This window comes from Equus przewalskii, chromosome 1 (genome assembly GCF_037783145.1).
Source record: "Equus przewalskii isolate Varuska chromosome 1, EquPr2, whole genome shotgun sequence".
Classification (NCBI taxonomy): Eukaryota; Metazoa; Chordata; class Mammalia; order Perissodactyla; family Equidae; genus Equus; species Equus przewalskii.
Genome location: NC_091831.1, coordinates 76294531 through 76317028, shown reverse-complemented (window position 1 = coordinate 76317028; position 22498 = coordinate 76294531). Strand labels below are relative to the sequence as shown.

The 22498-nt window shown below is 42.1% G+C and overlaps 1 protein-coding gene across 3 annotated transcripts in view; it reads left to right on the top strand.

The window, feature by feature from the left end:
- The window catches only part of TBCE (tubulin folding cofactor E), a 67753-nt gene that overhangs the window by 34761 nt on the left and 10494 nt on the right, over positions 1-22498 (top strand). For 2 of the 3 annotated variants that reach the window (XM_070568574.1, XM_070568583.1), the window contains 5 exons: positions 2781-2865; positions 10943-11128; positions 15757-15849; positions 20671-20766; positions 22026-22128. In XM_070568574.1, the coding sequence (XP_070424675.1) occupies positions 2781-2865; positions 10943-11128; positions 15757-15849; positions 20671-20766; positions 22026-22128 (563 nt within the window). Of the gene's footprint in view, positions 1-2780; positions 2866-10942; positions 11129-15699; positions 15850-20670; positions 20767-22025; positions 22129-22498 lie in introns of all 3 variants that reach the window. The other variant, XM_070568586.1, reaches the window with a different exon arrangement.

Here is a 22498-nt window from a genome sequence, read left to right as displayed (position 1 = left end):
GAACCTGTGTTCAAAATCAAATGACCATGTATGGGTTTATTCCTGGACTCTCAATTCTATATATCTAACTTTATGCCAGTACCACATTGTTTTGATCACAGCAGTTTTGTAGTAAGTTTTGAAAATGGAAAGTGTGAGTCCTCTGACTTTATTCTTATTTTTCAAGATGGATTTGTTCATTCAGAGCCCCTTGTTTGCCTTCACTTTTTTGAAGGATATTTTCACCAATTACAGTGTTCCAGATCACCATTATTTTCTTTCAGTATTTTGAAGATATCATTCATTTGTCTTCTTGCTTTTGCTGTTTCTATGGAAAAGTCAGCTTTTGGTCTGGTCGTTCTCCTTTGGTGATAATCTGTTTCCTCTCCCCTATCCTGAGCTATTTTAAGATTTTTCTTTTTGTCTTACGTATGTGGCAATTTTACTATAATATCCCTGGGTGTGGTTTTCTTTGCATTTTTACTATTTGTTGTTCTTAGAGCTTCTTAAATTTGTGGCTTGATGGCTTTCCTTAGTTTTGTTTTCAGTCATTAGTAATTAGTCATTAGTCATTAGACTAATTAGTCATTAGTAATATTCTCAGTCGTATTTCAAAGATTGCTTCTTCCATGATCTCTCTCTACTTTCTTTTTGGGACTCCAGTTATAGATATGGTAGACCTTTTCATTGTATCTTCTATGTCTTTTATACCCTAGTTTGTGTTTCTCATCACTTGTCACTGTGCTTCCTTCTGTATATATTTTTTTCAGACCTGTTTTTTTCCCTCATTACATATAATCTGTTGTAAAATTCTATCCATTGGATTATAATTTGAATTATTGAAATTTTCAGTCCCAGAATTTCCATTTTGCGTGTTAAAAACATAGTTTTTAAATTTTCTGCTGAAATTCTCAAGTTTATCTTTTGTTTTCTTGAAAATATTAAACATAGTTAAAACTCCGCTTTGCAGATGCCTGATGGATCTATTTCTGCTGGCTGTTGTTTTTCTTGGTTTTCATATAGTCTTATCTTTTTCTATGCTTGGTTATTTTTGTTTGAGTGCCAGATACTGATTATGAAAAATTACTGTTTGAACTTTTCCGTGGTGTTGTCTTCCTCCAGAGAGGACTAAAGTTTCCTCTGGCAGATGGCGAGGGTCAGTAGCAATCCCAGACCGCTCTAAACAAGTCTGGGAATGAGATGATTTCGAGTCGGCCTTCCATCTCTACAAGGGCCAGTCTCTTTAGAGTTGGTTCCTCCTTACTCTTGGGATGAAGGCATTTCAAGCCCCAGCACAAACCTAGAAAGTTGCTCAGCGATCTCCATCTTCCCAAGAGGCTATGAGTTTCAGTATTGATCTCTTAGCACTTCAAATCTGTCCAAAGCTCTCGTCAGCTTTTTAGTTTTTCAGCTTTTTCTACCAGAATCAGCAGATGCCTCAAGGGGAAAAAGTTGCTCTAAAAGTTTAGTTCAAGCCTTTGGGTTTCCCTCTTCTCCCGAGTATTAGCTTTGTAATTCTTCACTGCCTTGTTAGCTCTTGGTGCTTTCAAAGAGACATTTTATGTGTATGCCTATTTTTTAAATTGTGGTAAATTATACGTAACTAAATTTACCATTTTAACCATTTTTAAGTAGTAATTCAGTGGTATTAAGTACAGCAATGCAGAAGAGTTCCAATTTCTTCACATCCTTGCCAACCCTTGTTATTTTCTGTTTTGTTTTGTTTTTTGACATTGACCATCCTAGTTTGTGTAAAATGATTTTTAAAAATAGTTTATCCAGCTTTTCTAGTTGTTCTCAGCAGGAAGATAGATTCAGATGTGAAACTCTCTGTCTTAATTATTTTTGCACCTAGCACAGTGCTGTATACATAACATAAGGGAGGAGAGAAGATAAAGAAAATGCTCTAAAAACTGTAAGGTGCTATGCAAATATTAGATATGAATTAAAGATAGCATCATATGAATCAGCCATAAAAAAAGACAAATTCATCCCATTTGCAATGACATGGAAGGACCTGGAGGGAATTATGCTAAGCGAAATAAGCCAGTCTGAGAAAGACAAACACCATGATTTCACTCATACGTGGAATATAAACAAACACATGGACAAAGAAAACAGTTCAGTTACCAGGGAAGGGGGGTGGGGGATGGGCACAGGGGGTTAAGGGGAGCACTTACGTGGTAACAGTCAAGAAATAACGTACAACTGAAATCTTACTTTGATGTAAACTATTATGAACTCAATAATAAAAAAAAGATGGCATAGTATGATGGGTAAGTTTTGACTTCTAGAGTTAGAATGACTTGAATTTGAAGATGTGTGACTTTGGGCAAGTTATTTTACCTTTATTGAATAAGAATACTGTATATAGAGAGAATTTTATTTTATGCAAAGCAGATTACTAGACCAGGACTCAAAAAAATGTGTGTTTGTCCAGGAACTGGTAAAAAGAGGATAATAATACTTCCTTTACAAAGATGAAATTGTTGTAAGGATAACATGAGATAATGCAAATAAGAGTTTCTGTCATTTAGTAAGTGCTCAATAAATTTAAGGCATTGTTGTTTTCTAAATTGTGATTTTTGTTTTTGTTGGTTTTTTAAGCCAAATATGCTATTGCATTTGGTGATTGAAGTCCTGAGTCTAAGGTTAACTTGTTCCTTCCCAAAGACATTTCTTTCTCCCCCAGTTGTGTCTGTGTGATATGGTTTCCATTGCAAACTGTATTTGCTTGCAGAAAAATGGAGCATTATCTCTGTCACCATTTATTGCTCATTTGGTTTTTCTCATTCTGCTAGGATTCTGGTTAGGAGTGGAATGGGACAATCCCGAGAGAGGAAAGCATGATGGAAGCCATGAAGGGACTGTATATTTTAAATGCAGGTAATTTTTCATTATGAATCTGCATGGTTATTTAGGATAATATTTAATAGTTGAATAAAGAAGAAGAAATGGTTGACTCTTGGTGTATTCTAAAAAGACAATTCTGTGTGTAGAGTTTTTTTCCTGTTTTTAAAACTCTGACTCTTAACCTTACAAATGGGGTTGCTTTCTTTGTCCTTTTTGTGTTTTTATCTTTTGACAGTTTTTTTTAATTGGATGAATATAAACATTTCTCATTGATTCATTAATAATTTAAAATCCATTAAATGAATAATAGAAAAAAGAAATAGCCTAGATATCCAATAAGAAGCAGTCGATCAAACAAAATGCAGAACATCCAAATAGTGGAATGCTAGGCCACCGTTAAAAAAACCTTTTGTCATGAAAAGAGTTACGCATTATATTGCTTATCTACTAATCTTTTTAACTGCTTGATTTCAGAGAAACTGCGTGAAGCTCTGAAAAGGACGGTGGGGAATTTCAGGCAGAGTCTATCTTTTAAATTTCTGTTTGTTTTCCTTAGGTTTCAGTTTCTCAAAAGGATCTCTTAATATTAAGCTTATTTTCTTTAAATGTGGTAGAGTGAACACAATCCTGGCCTGGAAATGAAGGGGCTTCCAACTCTACTTTTAACAATCTTTATGACTCTGAATGAGACTAAACTTTACCAACCTCTAAAATGAAGGCAAAAATTAGATAATAACAAAATACATTTCCTAGTCCACCATTTGGTACTTTTAGAAGTCAGGATAGAAGCAGCAGCATATTCCTAGGAACACGCCAGCTGTGACGGCAGATGTGGAACGGGGCCAGCTCAGAATCTGTCAAGAGTTCGTGGAGGATGGAGGGAGCACTTTGTGTGTTTAAGGAGGTGTGGAAATGGAAATTTCCTAGCCTGGCCTGTTGATCCCTTACTACCTGACCGTGACCTCACAAAACCTCCAGTGGAGGAACTTTTCCTGTGGAGCCTGCCCCAGCGCACTTTCCTCTTCTGCCCAAATTGTCCATGATTACATGGTCCTTTTGTTCTTTTTCTTTTTTTTGAGGAAGATTAGCCCTGAGCTAACTACTGCCAGTCCTCCTCTTTTTTGCTGAGGGAGCCTGGCCCTGAGCTAATATCCATGCCCATCTTCCTCTACTTTATATGTGGGACGCCTACGACAGCATGGCGTGCCAAGCGGTGCCATGTCCGCACCGGGGATCCAAACCAGCGAACCCCCGGCTGCCGAGAAGCAGAACGTGCGAACTTAACCTCTGCGCCACCGGGCAGGTCCCGATTACATGGTCCTTAATGGTCTCTGGATATGGCGATATTTTCAGTCTTGGTTACTCTGAGCAGAAAAATCAAGACTTGATTCAGTCCCAGCAGATCTGGGATTTGCCCTGAAGTGCTGATGGGAGGCCTCAGTTCAGGGGCCTAGACACAACATTTGCTTTCTGATCCTTGGAATAAGCATTTCCTTCCTTCATTGTGTCTTCTTGAATAGTCATGGCTGAGCATTTGCATATTGAAATACATATTATTATAAATTTCTTTCATTTCATAGAAACGAGCATTTTGTTGACTTTAAAATCCTATGTGGGTGGGTAATGTTATCTATGAATTAGGTTTCAGAAGATTTTGGGGGCAGTAATAAAGGGAGCTTTGGGTCTGATGTGGTGGAGAACCGCTGGTCTAGACTAAAGGAATTGCCTTGTCCTTTATTAATGCTTATATTGGTATTGATTGGAACATGACTTCAACTAGTAAAGATTATACCAATATCTTAGAATCTCTAAATCAGGAAAAACAGATTACACCATGTGTATTTTTTATTAAGCTAATTCAGATCTCTTACCAAGAAGTCATATATACTTCTTCCTTTTTGATAAATTCACTGGAGTCTTTTTTTTAAAAAAAATATTTTATTTTTCCTTTTTCTCTCCTAAGCCCTCAAATACGTAGATGTTTATTTTTAGTTGTAGGTCCTTCTAGTTGGGACATGTGGGACGCCACCTCAGCATGGCCTGATGAGCAGTGCCATGTCTGCACTCAGGGTCTGAACTGGTGAAACCCTGGGCCGCCGAAGCAGAGCATGCAAACTTAACCACTTGGCCACAGAGCCGGCCTAATGCTTTTTTTTTCTTTTGGTAAGGAAGATTGGCCCTGATGACTTTTGCTGTGGTAGGCATGCCACATATTAAAGTAGAGGAAGATGGGCACGGATGTTAGCTCAGGGCCAGGCTTCCTCAGCAAAAAGAGGAGGACTGGCTGTAGTTAGCTCAGGGCTAATCTTCCTCAAAAAAAAATAATAATAATATGAATCAGAAGTTGTCATATTATAGCAGAACTAGGATTCCCATCTCTTCAGAAACATGTTAATAGCAAATGGCTGATAGTGTGTTAGATATATAAGAATGTAGTTATGCACTTTGGCACATAAATCTTTTAAAAGTTACCTGGCTATCCTTTGCACTGGAAGCAAAGGATATTGGGGTATATTGAGTGGGATGCTTGCTGAGCTCAGCGTCTGGGGTCTCCCAGCATCCCGGGTGGGTAGGGTGATACTCTGCTGTGGGGGTTAGGTCTTGACTCTCGGCAACAAAACTTTAGAATAGACAGTGTGGTTTTCAAGGCCCAGCTCATGGCATACATTCTTCACAGTGGATTTTTCCTCCCACCAGTTCAGTTCATGTTAATCTCACGAGACTCCAGTTTGGAGTAGAATGACATTTGCAAGGGGCTAACCTCCATTTTAACAGTGACCTTAAAGAAGAATATAGCCTTAACCCAGGGAATAAACATTTTTACAGTTAGCTTGCAGTGTTTCTGTATTTTATCATGTTTGTTCCTTATTCTGATTCTTTGAGGTGGTTATGACAGGTGTTATTAATATCTTTCAGGATGACCAGATGTGGTAATGGGTTATGAATATAGCATGAAAAACTGGAGTTGAGCTAAAATCCTGGCTGTGGACTCCTCTTCATTGTAGGTCTCTAAAAATAGGGTAGATATTGTTTCTTCTTGAATAGTTGGTGTGACACTGTCAGAAGAGGATTAGGGAGTGGACCAGACCAGCTCATAAAGCCCCTCTAAACGTGAGTTTTGATAATTCATGTCACTCTTTAGTTTCATTCTGATCTTTCCTCTTATTATAACCTAAGGTAAATATGGCAATCTCCTGAGCTATTATGATAATTAAAATTTGTGACACTATCAATTAATAGTAGTTGACAAGTTTATCCCAGATTCATGGCTGTGAAGCAGTCATCAGTGTCTTTCCCAGGTGTTTCTGTTCCCCGTCTCGTCTTTTGAGGAGTTGAGAGGCTCAGTTAGGGGTCATCAACCTTGAAGTTCTCTCAACCTTGTCCCTGGAGAGCAGAGTGAGTGCCAGTTTTTTTCTTTCAACCTCAACTAGAGAGTATACTCTAAACAGAGCTGTGTGGGTCAGTATTCCACCACTCAGCTTTTATTTAAAGTGTTCTCTTTCCAAGCAATTATATGATTTCTCTTTTCCGGTAAGGAAGAAAGCGTACAGTGTGACTTTTCTTCTCTACTAGTGAATGGAATCTAACTTTAGTGCTTGGCATCAGAGGGGACATACTGTCTAGACTGTGTCCATAATACTAAATAACTTAAAAAATGGAAGTCCCTTGGGCTAGCCCCAGTGGCCTAGTGGTTGAGTTTGGCGCACTCCACTTCAGCGGCCTCGGTTTGGTTCCCAGGCATGGACCTACACGACTCGTCTGTCAGTGGCCATGCTGTGGTGGCAGCTCATATACAAAAAGAGGAAGATTGGCAACGGATGTTAGCTCAGGCAAATCTTCCTCAGGGGGAGAAAAAAAAGGAAGTCCCTTGAGTTACTCATCCTGTGTGTGTCATCATATTGTTGTAAAGTGTCTTGAGGTTCTTGAATGAGCGTTAATGGATCAGTATAAAATGTCCTTTTGGTATGGTGTAAAGTGTTAGAGAAATTTTTTTTTTTTAAATCACTAAATGTGCTGATAGTGTACAGGCAAGGCATGTCTCTGCAAGCTGAAGAGAGAGATTTCATTTTTGAAAGCCTCCCACAAATCAGGGCAAAATAAAAATTGTGTCACTCAGAAGCAGTCTGCAAAAAGTCGCTTATCTACTGGGCTGTTTTTCTGTGGGGAAAATGAGTTACCAAGTCAATTCTTTAGCTATTACAGCAATGTACAGTGAATGAAAGTGAACATTCCTCCTCTCATGATGAACTGAAAAGGCTCTACATGTGCCTGTAACTAACAGGGTATCAAGACGAACGACATTTATCAGAAACTCCTCAGAGACCCAGCCTTTCCCAGCACGTAGAGCCCCAACCAGAAAGATACTTACTATGGGAGTTTGGAATCTGTTGGGGATCCTTTACCTTTGAGTAGTAGTGCCAGATTCAGCAAATAAAGATAAAAAATGCACAGTGAAATTTGGATTTCAGATAAACAGTAAATAATTTTTTAGTATAAGTATGGGACACACATGGGACATACTTATATTGAAGAATGATTGGCTAGTTCAGATTTAGCTGGGCATCCTGAATTCTGACAACCCTCCTGGGGATGTAGGGCAGCCTGAATCTCGATTACAGGGCTTCCTGAGAGTCTTCCATTTCTGCAAAGCCATGGTCAGGATTTTCTTTGCTAGCAGCATCTGTAATTGGTGGGCAGAGCAGGGAGGAACTTGAACAAGCCAAATGCTTACGAGAGAAATAAATTTGGACTCTCCTGCCGCCACTCCCTCCCCCCTCCCAAGTTTTCTCTTTAGACAGAGTTCAGAATTTCAGTGTTTGAATGCAACATCTTGATATTAATCTAGAATCTCAGGGAGTCTATGTGAATTATTAGCTTCTCTCTGGAGATTTATTGTTATCGAGAGGCACTCATTCAGCCAGCATTTTTCATTATTTGCTGGGCTGTTTTGTTTTCTAAGAAACCTGCCAGGAATGTTTCAGAGGACACTGATCTTTGATGTTCTCCTTTGATCTGTAAAGGGCATGGCATCTACTTAGCAACTACCCAGCACCATTCCTAACTCCTTTCATCTGCCTGCAGCCAAACTACACAGCAACAAAGATCTCTCCTTGAATTGTTCATTACCACTGTTTTAAAAATTTAGGACAGAAGTGAAAACCATGGCATTTGTTTTGCGTTGTTGCCTTCTCATTTATTATAAATGTCCTAATTTTAAAATTTGTGCTCTCAAACTTATTTTTTCATTTAAATACATAATATTTTTATATCAATTATATTGAGGTGTAATTTACATACAATAAAATGCATAGATTATAAACATACAATTGGATGAGTTTTGACAATCGCATCCACCTGTGAAATCCGTGTACCAATCTCAGGATATAGGATATTCTCCCCAGAGAATCCCCTTGTGTCCCTTCTCAGTCTCCCTCAAGGTTGGAGGCAGCCACTATTCTGATTTTTGTCACCGTAAATTAGTGTTGCCTCTTCTAGAACTTGCATAAATGGAATCGTACAGTGTGCGCCCTTGTGTGTGTGACTTCTTTTGCTCATCATGACGTCTGTGAGGATTCCTCCTTGCTGTCGCATGTAGCTCATTAGTAGTTCATCCCCTTTGTTGCTGAGTGGTATTCCATGAATGAATATGCCACAATTTGTTTAATCCATTTATCTGCTAATGGCCTTTGTTGGAGTTTTTTCCAGTTTTTGGCTAATATGAATATTCATGTAGGTTCTCTGTGTGGACATATGTCCTTATTCCTCCTGGGTAAATGTATAGAAGTGGCATTGCTGTATCACAGGGTAGGTGTCTGGTTAACTATATAAAAAATTACTTGATTGTTTTCCAGAGTACATTTTACTCTTTGACTAGCAACGTATGAAAGTTCCAGTTGCTTCCTTCCCTTGCCAATCTTTGGTATTATTAGTCTTTTTAAACTAAATTTTTTAAATTTTATCGAGTTTACATTGGATTATAGCATTATGTAAATTTCAGGTGTACCACATTATATTTCCACTTCTGTATAGACTGCATCATGTTCACCACCGAGTCTAGTTTTTAATCCGTTACCATACATATGTGCCACTTTACCCCTTTCGCCCTCACTCCACCCTCTTCCCCTCTGGTAACCACCAATCTGTTCTTGTAACTATGTATTTGTTTGTTTCTTTATCTTCCAGATATGAGTGAAATGATACAGCGTTTGTCTTTCTCTGTCTTATTTTGCTTAGCATAATACCCTCAAGGTCCATCCATGTCGCTGCAAATGGCACTATTTCATCTTTTGTTATGGCTGAGTAGTATTCCATTGTGTGTGGAATACTATTGGATACACACATATACACATACACACACACATATATAAATACACACACATCCCTCATCTTCTTTGTCTTGTGCCCTTGATGGGCACAGTCTGTGCTCACTGTCCTCTCACTCTCTGGAACTCACCCCATCAGGCTTTTGCCTACTGTTCCCCCACAGCTGCTCCCACCAAGTTACCTTCCGTTTGCTAGATTCACTGGCCAGCCTCAGCTGTCACCTTCCAGGCCTTCATAGCACTGGACGCACTTGTCCGCTTCCTCCAGTGGCTTCTAGGACCACAGCCTCTGGGGTTCTAATGACCTCCGGGCCACTTCTTGCCTGTGGCATCACTTCTGACTTTTTGGGATCACAAGTTCTTTCACCGTCTGGTAATCTCTATAGACCCACTTCCCAGAAAAAACTTTATCTGTTTATATTGACAAAATTTATCATCAATATTAGTTTTCATCCTTTGTAATTACAGTGACTTCTAGAAAGGTTTAAGAGTTAAAGGTTGTAAGCTGAAATAGTATTTATAATAGAATTTTTGGAAATTCATATGTTTCGTCATTTATTCTCTAAAGTGATCAGATAACATTAACATTTACAACTGTTTTATAGGTGATACTTAGATTTCCCTGAAAATAAGGTATCGTTGCTATGATGTAATGCTGAAATTCAATGGATCTAAAGACCTATTTTGAATCTCTTGGAAAGCCTGACAGAGTCGTCATTACATACAGCAATATAATTAATATTTCCATTAAATCCTGCTGGAGATCATTACTAAAAATTGCTATAGAACCTGAATATAGATTGTGGTAAAATATCCTATATTTCTGTAGAATTCTTCCCACATGGGCTATTTTAGCTCCATAGTTAAGCTGTTAAACTGTATTTAGTTCAAGTTTAAGTTATCGTTTAAAAGATATTGTGCATAATTCTGTTAACCCCAAATGTTTTCATTTCTTTCTGTCCTTATTTAAACTTTGTCTATCTATAAATAGAATTTCTCTGTAGTTATGTCATGTACAATCTGTTTCAACTTTTAGAAATCTCAACATTATTTTGTGAGTAATCTTATTGAGTGTTATAGCTAGAATTTTTTAATGAGTCATCTGTCTGGTTTACTCAATAGTTTATATCCACTGGGCATTTTAATGATTTCCAAACTATTATACAGAATCTTTGTAAAATGGAATTTTGTTTTTGTTTCAAAATTATTGCCTGCCAACAGATTCTCAGGAGCATGATCACACAATCAAAAACAAAGCTGACCTTGCAGTCTTTGAGATGTTATGATTTTTTCTTTATTTTCTGCCGGTTTTGTTGAAAATAGTTTCGTTATTTGAATTTGCATTTCTTAATCATTGGCAAAGTAAAACTTTCCCCCAGGGATTTAATATTTTTGTTTCCTCTTATGCGAATTATCTGTTCCATATTTCTTGTCTGTTTACCTATTGGGATTTTATGCACTTGCATAAGCTCACAACCCTTTATGATCAATCATATTGATTATACATTTTTTTAGTATATTATTTTCCCTTTTATGCTGATTTTGATTTTTCAGCATACAGAAAATTTTGAAAACCTTCAGAACATTGCCTTTATGGCCATTTCTTGGATGATATTTTTTCTTTCTTTTTAAATGTATTGATTGCTTCTATTTGCCTCTATGTTTGTAAACAAATTTGTAAACGCAGACGTTTTATGTTTGTGGCAGACTGACAGTTTAGAAAGGAGTTTTGCATGTGTCACCTTATTTAAATGTCCCCGTGGATGATTATTTCCCTCCTTTTCCAGGCACCCAACAGGAGGATCCTTTATTCGTCCAAACAAAGTGAATTTTGGAGTAGACTTTCTTACTGCACTTAAGAACCGTTACGTGTTAGAAGATGGACCAGAGGAAGACGGCAAAGAGCAAATTGTTACAATTGGAAATAGAACTGTGCAAACTGTTGGTTTTGACTCTGTTATAAAACGGCAAAGGTAAGTGGAATGGATAATGGTGGGGCTGGCTTTCACAGTTTCATCAAGGCGCAGGGTTTAAGTTCACCTCACTGTATGTTGACACCCAGAACTTTGCTCCCAAACTGCTCTATCCTTTCTGCGCAAACAGCAAACTGAAATTAGAGGCATCTGGGGATCGAGTGTTCAGGGAAATTAAAATCCTTATGTTAGCACAGGGATGTTGGACTTTTCTAGATTGGTATTAAAACATTGATTTGCCCGTTATTAGTATTTATACCATACTATCTTGTATGACCGATTATTAAGTAACTAAAGTTGACAGTTTGGTCCTTTTCTATTTCATGGTGACATTTCTCGCTGGATGATAAGTCAGAAATGGAGACAGAGGTCTGAGTTGTTACCTGTGCCCTAGCACGCGGCACCATCTAGTGCCGAGTCGTTCCCATCTCGGGCTGTGCACGCTTACCACCTGGAGCACCTTTGAAACATGCAGAATCCTGGTCCCACACCTACTGAATCAGAATACCGTGGGCTCTTGCTTTTAAGAAGTATCCCAAATTAGTATGTAGCAGTCTGAGGGGCACTAATAATGCATTTTACAACTGCTGAGTCCGAATGTTCTCTGTTCCCTGAAACTCTCTGTACACGGTAATTATGCAGAGGCTCCCTGCTCGTTCTGATGAACTGAATCAGAGAGAGGGGAGCTGAAATCCACACAGAAGCACTCACAACGCCACGAGACCTCCCAGGTTACTCCGCTTTAGTGATTGATGGTCAGTGCTGTGGTGGTTGACCCTGACTTGGATGACGCGTCCTAGTGGTGACCCCTGGTGGCCACCGTGGAGAGTAGATTTGAAGCCACTTGGCATAGGCCGGCAGTCTTCTCCTTTGTTTTTAAAATAAGAGAATTAAACTGTGGTTTGGTTCAAAGTAAATTTCTTTGCTATCTTTTTGTTGCTGTTGTTGTTATTAGGATTTAACATAGTACAAAAATTAAAATGCACATGGTGTATAATGTTGAAGAATAAATTCATTTTGTGATACTTCCGCTTTTTGGCATAGATGACCAGCATTAAAAAAAGGAAACTCGGGGCCGGCCTGGTGGCACAGCAGTTAAGATCACGTGTTCCTCTTCAGTGGCCTGGGGTTCACCAGTTTGGATCCCGGGTGCGGACATGGCACTGCTTGGCAAAACCATGCTGTGGTAGGCATCCCACATAGAAAGTAGAGGAAGATGGGCATGGATGTTAGCTCAGGGCCACTCTTCCTCAGCAAAAAGAGGAGGATTGGCAGTAGTTAGCTCAGGGCTAATCTGCCTACAAAAAGAAGAAACTGGTGGGGCCTGCCCCGTGGCCTAGTGGTTAACTTCAGCAGGCCGGGTTTGGTTCCCAGGCACAGACCTATACCACTTGGTGGTGGCCATGCTGTGGTGGCATCCCATATACAAAATAGAGGACAACTGGCACAGATGTCAGCTCAGGGCAAATCTTCAAAAATAGGATGATTGGCAACAGATGTTATCTCAGGGTGGATCATCCTCAGCACAACAAAGAAACGAACAAACAAACAGTACAACTCAGGATAAATCAAGATTTTAAAAAAAGCAACAACTTGACTGTTTATTAATCACAAAAGAATAGACATTCATTGTTGAGATTTTAGGAAATATAAATTGAACAAAAGAAAGTCACGACCAGTGCCACCACCAAGAGAGAACTATCCTGAATGGCTTTTGCTGTTTATCCTACTGATTTACGTGGATTTAGAAGAACTGTGCTTCATAGGGGTAGAGCTCTTTGCTTTATTTTTTCCACTGAAAATGCAAATATTTAAATATCTTTTACCTTAAAAGAGGCGCTTTTTTTCCCTTATTGGTTAATCTCTTTCAGAGAACACCAAGGGCTCTGTGAATATTAACAACAGATTTTGCAAACAGAATTGCAAACAGATATTCCTCCCCTACTTGATGAACAGCTGCATAACTCCTGGATCTTTCTGGTGAATGACCCTACTACCTGCGTATTATTGCGTTCAGTAATTAGCTAGTGTCTTTCTTGGAAAAGACCCAATGTTAGAGTCAGTCAAGCTGGGTTCTGACACAACTCAGAGCTAGTTACCTGTCGTTTCTAAGCCTGTTTCCTCATTTACAAAGTAATACCTAAGCTGTTAGACCTGTTGTAACAAGTGAGATCCCGCAGTGCCTGGTAGTCATCATTGTTAGCGATGGAAACCTCTGCTTTAGGCCATTGTATTATCTCCTTAATAATATCCAGCTGACCAGCTTTGAGTTTATACCACTGAGAGAAGACTTAGAATAAAGGAATCAAAAACAAATAAAAATCATTATGTATGATTGCTCTTGAAGCAGGCTGGGCTCTGGAGTGGTGTCTGTACTGAGACCTGAGTCCCTAAACTGTGTAGCAGGGTTTCCCCTGGCACTGCAGAGAACTTGCTGGGGCACACAGGAGATTTTAACCGTTAGAGGGAAACAGTGACATCTGTGGGACACGGCGTGCACTGCCAGTCTGAAGTAGTTCACAGTTTCACGATCTTCTCGCAGGCCCTTTCGATGGTGTCCTCTCCCTCCCGAGCTGGGTTTGTGGTGATTGCTGTGATAAAAAGCAAGTATCTCCTGAAAACCGTGGCACGGGACATGGAGGTGGTGGTGTCCATCTGATTCCAGGGTTTGGGAAGGTGTGCGTGCCCCCCAGACACTAAGTGGAGGGGACGTAAATGACTGTTAAGGTATTCACTAAATGGAACCGTGAGGTGTTTCTTTTGGCACTGTGAAAAAGTTGCTGAAACACCCAGCGCCCTGGGAACTGAGAGGTTTGGGAGCCTCTGCCCTAGAACTTTGAGCTGCCTTTGCCCTTAGTCTCTGATGATTGTGACAGCTGGTGCCCCGCATTTTGACCTTAGTGTTTCCCCCAAGATTGTCAGTTTTATGTTTATTTTTATGAGTACTTATAAAATAACTTACTGTATGTCAGGCAGTATTCTAGGTGTTTCACAAATACTAACTCACTAAATTATCATAGCATTTGACACAATTGTAAAATACACACAACACAAAATTTACCATCTTAACCATTTTTAAGTGTGCAGTTCAGTAGCATTAAGTACATTCACATTATTCTGCAACCGTCACCGCCATCCATCTCCAGAACCTTTCCATCTTCCCAAACTGAAATTCTGTAGCCATTAAACAGATCTTTATTTCCCTCTGTCCCCAGCCCTTGGCAACCAACATTCTACTTTCTGTCTCTATGAAGTTGACTCCTCTAGGTACCTCGTATAAATGGAATCATACAGTATTTGTTCTTTTGAGACTGGCTTATTTCACTTAGCATAATGTCTTCAAGGTTCGCCCATGTTGTAACATGTGTCAGAATTTCCTTTTTAAGGCTGAATAATATTCCATTTTACGTATATACCAAATTTTGTTTTTCCATTCTTCTGTCAATGGACACTTGGGTTGCTTCCACCCTTTGGCTGCTGTGAGTAATGCTCCTATGAAGATGGGTGTATATCATAGCATTTTAAAGATGTGGAATCTGAGGCACAGAGATGTTGACTCACCCAAGGCCAAAGGAGGTGGTGGAACTGGGATTTGAACCAAGGCAGTCTGGCTCCAAATTCTGTGTTCTAGACACTCTTAGGCGATGTAAGACATGGGCTCCTTTCTTTTCTTTTTTTTTTTTTGAGGAAGATTAGCCCAAACTAACATCTGCTGCCAATCCTCCTCTTTTTGCTGAGGAAGACTGGCCCTGAGCCAACATCCATGCCCATCTTCCTCTATTTTATATGTGGGACACCTACCACAGCATGGCTTGACAAGCGGTGCCATGTCCGCACCTGGGATCTGGGCCACCAAAGTGGAACATGTGCACTTAACGGCTGCGCCACCGGGCTGGCCCCTGGGCTCTTTTAATGAATAGAAAACATAGATTCTTAACACTTAAAAAGTGGCTTCTGAGAGTATCTGTTAAAGCTGGAGATGCGCGCTCTCCAGGCTGTGTCCCTAGAGAGACTTTCACAAGCGAGGCGGGAAGTAAACCACAGTTTACTCCCGCACTGTGGGGAGTAATCGACATGTCAGCAGAGCAGTAAATAAATTCATTGTGCTCTACTCATATAGTAAAAAACTGGAAGATGTGAAAGTGAATGTTCTAGAATAGAGTACACGTGTCACTATGGCTGAGTCTCACTGCTGACCAGTATACTCTTGAGGAAAATAGTAAGTTGCAGGAGGATATATACAGTAGGACGCCATTTATATCAAGTTTGATAATATACAAAAATACTGTGGTTGTTTAGGGATATGGACATATATAGTGAAGCTATTAAATGCTTAAGATTCAATAAACACCAAACATGAGTATTCTGGTCACTGTGGGAGTGGAGGAGGGGATGTGTTGTGGAAAGGGACACGAAGGGCTTCAGTTATATTTGTAATGTTTGTAATGCTTGCTTTCTTTTAGTTTTCTTTTTTTGGTAATGCTTTGTTTCGTAAGTTGGGTGGTGGATACTGATATTTGTTATTTTTGGTACCTTTTTATATTTCTGAAGTGCTTTTTAATTTTTTAAAGGGCCAGTGGATAGCATACATGTTATGTATACACGTGAACTATGTGTTTTTCGTGCAGTCAGCTGAACAAGTTGGAAGACATTTCTCTGAGGAACTGTGCAGTAAACGGCGCTGGTGACAAAGGAGGAATTGCCAGAGCGTGTCCTCATATCCTTGTCAGTGATAACTCCTTACTGGGATCCGACTTCGGATTTGACACCTTGTGCCAGACACTGCTCGTGTCCCACCCAATGTCTGTTCTCTCTGACTTTCTTTCTAACTCAGTTTCACCTGGGGCAGTCACTTTGCTTTCAGCTGAGGTTCTGTGACTTAGCCTGGCCAATGAGATGTAAACTGGAAGTTTCTGGATGGGGCTCCTTAAAAGGGGGCAGCCCTGGCTGCTGTCTGCCTTTGGCCCATCGCCTTTCCCCCCATCTCTGCCTTGAGTGCAGGCAGAAGGCCCAGGGATCTGCAGCCATCTTGGATCAGAAAGCCAGCAAATGTGGATCCGGAGAGCAGAGAAGGAGCCAGCATCCTTGATGGCATCCTGGGGCTGCTGCGCCCCCGGGACAGCCTCCCTGAGAGTGAAAAAATAAGCCCTTTCCTTTACTAAGGTTCCTGCTTCATGCAGCTGAATGCGGTTTTGTTATAACACCTCAAACCAGGCTTTTCCAAAGTTCATAATCTCTTCCTCCTCCTTCTAAGGGTTTTTGTCTTGTGGGTGTGTGTGTCTGGTTTTTTTTTTTTTTTTTTTTTGCCGTATATTGCTTTTATGCCCACAACTGAAAATATAGGAGATAAGTTTTAAAAAATTCCCAGTGGCAAATCAAATAGACTTTCTCTAACTTTAAAAGGTCGTCTCCCAGTTCTTTGACTCTGCCTAATCTCTACATAATAATTTATGCAAAAGATAGCGGCTTATCATCAGTTTTCTCTGAGTGAAGAACTGGCCGATGAGCAGCTCTCTTTCACAAAATATTTCTCACTACCCCAACAGTACATACTTTGTGGTGACAGAAATGAGAGCAGAGCTCCCCAGCCAGCGTGTCTGAGGTGTTGGTCCCCTCCGCTTCAGGGGTCTCTTGGGACCCTGGCGCTGGGGCCTTTCGGCTGGTGGTCTCTGCCGGGAGCAGCCCCTCTGTGGCTCCAGGGCTGGAAACGTGGGCATTTCCTCTGTAGCTGAGGCGTGGAGTTGGGGACATTGAAGGGGGTGCTGAGCAGAGTTTGGTAAGGAGCAAAATGCCACAGAGGTGCCTGGAGCACCCTATAGTCTGCCTGGCCTAAATGACTTCAGAAGACTGGGAATTGGGCGGTTTAAGGCTAATTTTCAGCGTATCAGAAAAGTCAGTAGATGGGGCTGGAAGTGTAGACTGGCTCATGGGCGTTGTCGTCCGTGTGCTGGAGAATAGGCGCCTTGCTTTTTCCTGGGGAAAAACGCCCCCGAGGACTTGCAGGAATGCGGTCTCATGAGGCAATCAAGTCACGGGTGGGATTTGCAGACACGGTGACGATTGTCTTGCAGTTCCTGATCCAGTTCTTGCCCGGAGTGGAAGTGTTGCCCGTGTGTTTAACCCAGTCGCCCTTTGGGCCGGGCCCCTCTGAGGTCGTCCGCTCTCGGCGTTGCAGGCAGCGGGGGTGCCGGGCCCTGAGCGTGGGAGTCGGGGGCGGGGGGAGGGGGGGCTCCTGGGGAAGCGGGCGCCGCTTGAGTCGACGCCGCCTTGCAGTCGACTCCGCCTTGTGCACAGGGCAGGAGCGGCCGTTGCTGGAGCTCCGGGGGCCCCGTGCACGTACGCAGAGGGGAGGCGAATAACAGCTTAGATGGTTTAGAGCTGATTTCAGGACGTAGAGGGTCTGTGCTCTATACAGACTCGTAGAAATACGGTTCTAGTCTACACGATGGCGAGTGTGAGCGAGTGAAGAATTAGAGGACTTAAACCCTTTTAACCGAGCTAACGGCCGAGTTAGCAGGGCCCCTGGAAATGAGGGGGGGCAGGAGGTTGGCTGTGAGCGTGGGAAGCCCCCAGCCCAGCGCTGGCAGCAAGGGCGACCTCGGGCCGTGGTGGCGGGGGGAGCGGGCAGCGCTGCGGAGCCGCGGAGGAAGCGTGTACGGCTCTCAGCCCGCTGCTCCGGCGGCGCTTCAGGCCCAGGCCCGCGCGCGTGCGCCGCCGGTGGTGGCCGCGGGGACGGCTCGCGCGCCTGCTGTCCCGTCGGCCTGTGCTGTGACTTCTCTCCCTTCCCTTTGCTGCGACACCTTTGGGCCGTCGTTGTTCTGCTTACAGACTCTTGTAGCCAGGAGCCAGCTTTTCCTGCTGTTTCCGCCCCTGCGCTTCCCTCTGCAGTGCTGGGCCCTGTGGACTTGGAAGCATTCTGCGCCTCGGCGTCTCATCGTTATGGGACAGGATTCTGTCCCCGTATCCCTGGCATTATTTTCAGTTCACTCCCTGTGCCCGTGTTCTTCCAAAGTCTCCTTTAGGTTGCGACTCAGCAGGCTTTTCCTTAAAGAGCCAGAGAATGAATACTTCCGGCCTGCGGTCAACAGGCAAATTCAAGGTTATTATGTAGATACTTGTGTTATCACCTAAAACGTAACCATTTAAAAATGTAAAACCATTCTTAACAACCAGGCAGCCGGCTGGAGTCAGGCGCCGCCGACGTTTACAGGCCGGGTTGAGCTTCGTCCCTTTCTGTGCATCTCTGGCTGCCTTCTTTCCCTTCTTCCTGATCTCCTTGGAGAGCTTGCTAATTGGTACCTGCCTAAAAATGTTTCCTTCCAACTAATTCTGTGGCTTGATGCCACAATTTTTATAAACAGCTACTTTCTCCATGTTTTTAGGCTTATACACTCCCTGTTGCATTATGGGGTATAAGAAAATGGGTTTTGGATTGAGACTGACATGGGTTAAATTCACACTTGTTAGTCTGTACAAAGCTGCACAGTTACCAAGTGCTCTGTGCCCCAGTTTTTTTCTTCCGTGGAAAAGTACAATAACGCAGCACGCAGTGGAATGCCTGGGACCTGTTGGCGGCTACTGCTGCAGAGCCGTTGTTGTTACTGTTCCTCGGTCTTGGTTCTTTTTCCCCCAGGGGTCACTCCTCCTCAGTCTGACCTTGGACCTCTGGGCTTCTCTATCTGCACTCTCTCCCTGGGAGACCATATCCCGGCGTGGTTAACCACCCTGCAGATGCTGGCGCTCCTACATGTACGTGTCAGCCCAGACCAAGGACTGCCAAACTTGTCCCTCCATCTCTTTATTTGGTTCTTCTGTGTGGGTGTCTAATGGTACCTCAAATTTAACACATTTAGGACTTTAACAAGCAAGTCCCCTCCAACTTGCTCGTCCTATAGTCTTCCCTGTCTCAGTAAATGGCAGTTCCAGTGGCACAGGCCAAAAGCCTCAGAGTTATCCTTGACTCTTTTTTCTCACGTCTCTCATCTAAATCCATTGGCAAATCCTACAGCTCCGCTTTCCCATAGGAGCCCAGATCTGACATTTCTCATCTGCTCTGGTGCTCCCAGTCTGGTCCAAGCCTAGATTGTCGCCGGAACCTCCGGACTCCTCTTTCTGCTTTTTCTTTCCCTGCAGTCTGTTGCTGAACACAGCAGCAGAGCGACTTGTAAAGACCTAGGTCAGATCACACCACTCAGCTCCAAACCCCCCAGTACCCCCACTTCAGGCAAGACTAGCAAAGACTCGGTAGTGGCCTGCAAGGCCCTTGTGATCTGGCCTGGCCCCTGCAACCTCTGTTACCTCGTTTCCAGGACCCCATTTCCACCCCTCTGCCCAAGGCAGACTGGAGCCTGCTGTCTTGGTCACAGACCAAACCCGTTCCAACCTTAGGGCCTTTGCTTATGTCGTTGCCTCTGCCTGATGCTCCTCTCCAAGATGGCATTCCTTCATTTCCTTTAGTTCTCTACTCACATGCCGCCATAAGAGAGACGGTGGTCTTCGCTGACCCCCATATGTCCACTACCCACGCACCCACTTTCCTGAGTGCCCTGCTCTGTTACTTTGAGCATGTGTTTGCGTCTGGCTCACTACAGATGCACATGTTTATCGATCGTCTCCCCACTGAGACTGTTATGTTTGCTGCTATACTCCTCGCCCCCAAGAATTCCCTGCAGAATAGATGAATGAACTGAATGATTTCCAAACATATCAGAGTAGTGTGTAAGGTTCTCCTTTAGCTGGTCCAGTCCGCTCCAAGCTTCTCTTCCGTCTCTCTGCCCAGGGGTTTTGTGAAGCTGTGCCCCCTCTTCATGGCTGTGCCACCACTCCCCTCTTTTTTTTTTTCATTACATTTTACATTTTAAAAATATTTACCCTTCGTCATTTGTTTTCTTTTTTTTTTTTTCACCACTCCCCTCTATCGTTCAGCTCAGGTGCCTTTCTCTTTCTGTCCTACATGTTTGCCCGGCTCTGAATTCCTGTGCCAGGGACAGTCTCCAGGAGACCCTCTGAATTCCAAGTCATTCTTGGCACTTTTGAACATTTTCCAAGCTAACCCCATTGTCTCTCCTGCAGATGCTGTAATCATTTGGGGATTCCCGTGGTGCAGAAAAGAATGGTGTGCCGCGGGAGAAGGTGTGTGTGCTGGATGTCAGGCTGGGGCTGCTGAGCAGTGCAAGGGCACAGCCTGTGGGTACACCTTAGGTGCTTAATAAATCAAAATTACCATCGCTGGTTTTTTTCTCTCCCTCTGTTGGATAATGCTGGAATGATTTAGCATTATGACATTTGGTTCTTATTTATTTCCTTGTAGATGTTTGTCTCAAGTTTGCAGTATGTGACAATGAACTTTTTAGTTTCTGAATGGACAGTTGGATGATTTAAAAAGCTAAAAGTTATATGTGCTCATGAAAAAATTTTAAGCAGAGTAGAGGGTATAAAGTGGAAAGTTAAAGATCGCTTGCTCCAGGATCAAGAGGTGACTGCTGTTATGTCTTCCACGAATCTTTCTATATTACTATTTCTTAACATGTGCTTTTAGATATTAGAAAGGTAGATTTGTCAAGAAACCTGTTATCATCATGGGATGACGTCATAGATATTGCTGATCAGCTGAAAGACCTGGAAGTTCTTAATCTCAGGTATGAACTCTTGGTTGCCTGATTGTCACATAATAGGAAACTCCCCATCTGTTCTTGTTCCCTCACAGCATCTCTGGGAATGAGGAGGGGAAGACGGCTTAGTTGAATTTATCAAAGCTTAACTTATTCTGACTTTTTCCTTAACTTTAATATTGTTCTTTAATAATAATAATAATAATAATAATGCTCTTTAATATCCTTTGATTATTATAGTTTTTCCAACGGTAACATGCGATGATTCATTAATGGAGAATGTGTTCTACTTTTGCTTGGGGGGTGCGGGTAGGTTGACACACTGAGCTGAAACGTCTTCTGATTTCTTGTCAGTCTGACCGTAGAAGGTGGATCATCTGGGGGAGTTGATATCTAACTGGAGAGTAGGAGAGGGGATGTTAAAAGCACTCGTTCATTCTGAAGCTTCTAGCATTTAATTGCTTTAGGAAAGAGTAGTTCTATTGGAATACTGTTTAATTCAGTTCTGATAAGGATTTTACAGTAATCTACATATTTTACTACTGTCGGTTTTCCAGGCCTTCTAGAATACTTTTTGATTTTAATCTCAGAAGCTAACTTTCCAAGGGCTCAGCCAGGTTTCCCCTTTCATACTTGGGCCAACTTTACATGTATACGTGTGTTGTACCTGACTTGGGCTGGTTCAGGGCAGCAGGTAGTCAGGCCTAAATTAGTTGTGCCCCCAAATAGAGCACAGGGTGTGGTTTGACTGATGGTGTCTCCTCTTCTGGAAATAAGGGCTAACGTGTTGTAATGGTATCAGTTCTTTCAAAATGACTGTCAAGATTGAGCGCTTTCTGAGATTAGGCTCTCGAGAGAATTTAAAGGGCAGCAGTGTCTTTCATCCATCCTGATAGCGAAAGGGCAGACTCTATTTGGAGAAGCAAAATTCTAGCCCCCGACCTGGCGTGTCCATAAGGCTCCTGAGAGTGGGACTGAATTTTGCAGCGTCTGGAACCACAGCTTGTGAAGCTGGAACCTGCCCTTACAAATGCCTGCGCCTTTCAATTTAGGAAACCCGCGGCCTCACCCGGCTGCCCTGACCCTGTGAAGACATCTTTGCGTGTCAGATACCAAAAAGTTGTATACTGTAAATATTAAAAAATTAGGTAGTTCTTAACTCACTTGTTTTTAATAGAATTTCATTTTAAGGTTGAAACAAAGCAAACTCCTCATATTAATCCCAAATTGTTTCCTTTGGGCCTACTGTATAGTAATAAGCATATTGTTTCTGCTTTTCTACACAGTGAAAATAAACTAGAATTCCCCTCTTGTTCAACATCTCTAATCGGAACATTTTCTGCACTGAAGGTGTTAGTCCTTAACCGCACAGGAATAACCTGGGCTGAGGTAATATTTCTTTGCTTTATTACCCAGTAATAAGCAATTTTAAATTCTTGGCTTAATTGGGAATTGAAGCACAGTTGTGGGTTCATTTTAATCATCCTATTATCCAAATAATAAGATTCCTTAAACTGCCTTAGGAGAGGAGGTACAGAATCACTCTAGTGAAGGGGCTTTTGTATCTAGGCATGCGTCTTCCCTCTCGGCTCGTTCTGATCTGCTCTGTGTCTCTCTGGACGCTGCCCCTCATAGTGGTGCCCAGTGCATGTGGGCTGGGCTCTTAGAAGCCTGCGAGTGGCAGTTGAGCCTTTAGCTACCTGCGTTTTCCCGCAAGTGTTTTTAGGGCAGAGGCTGAGCAGCAGAAAGGTCCTCCCGT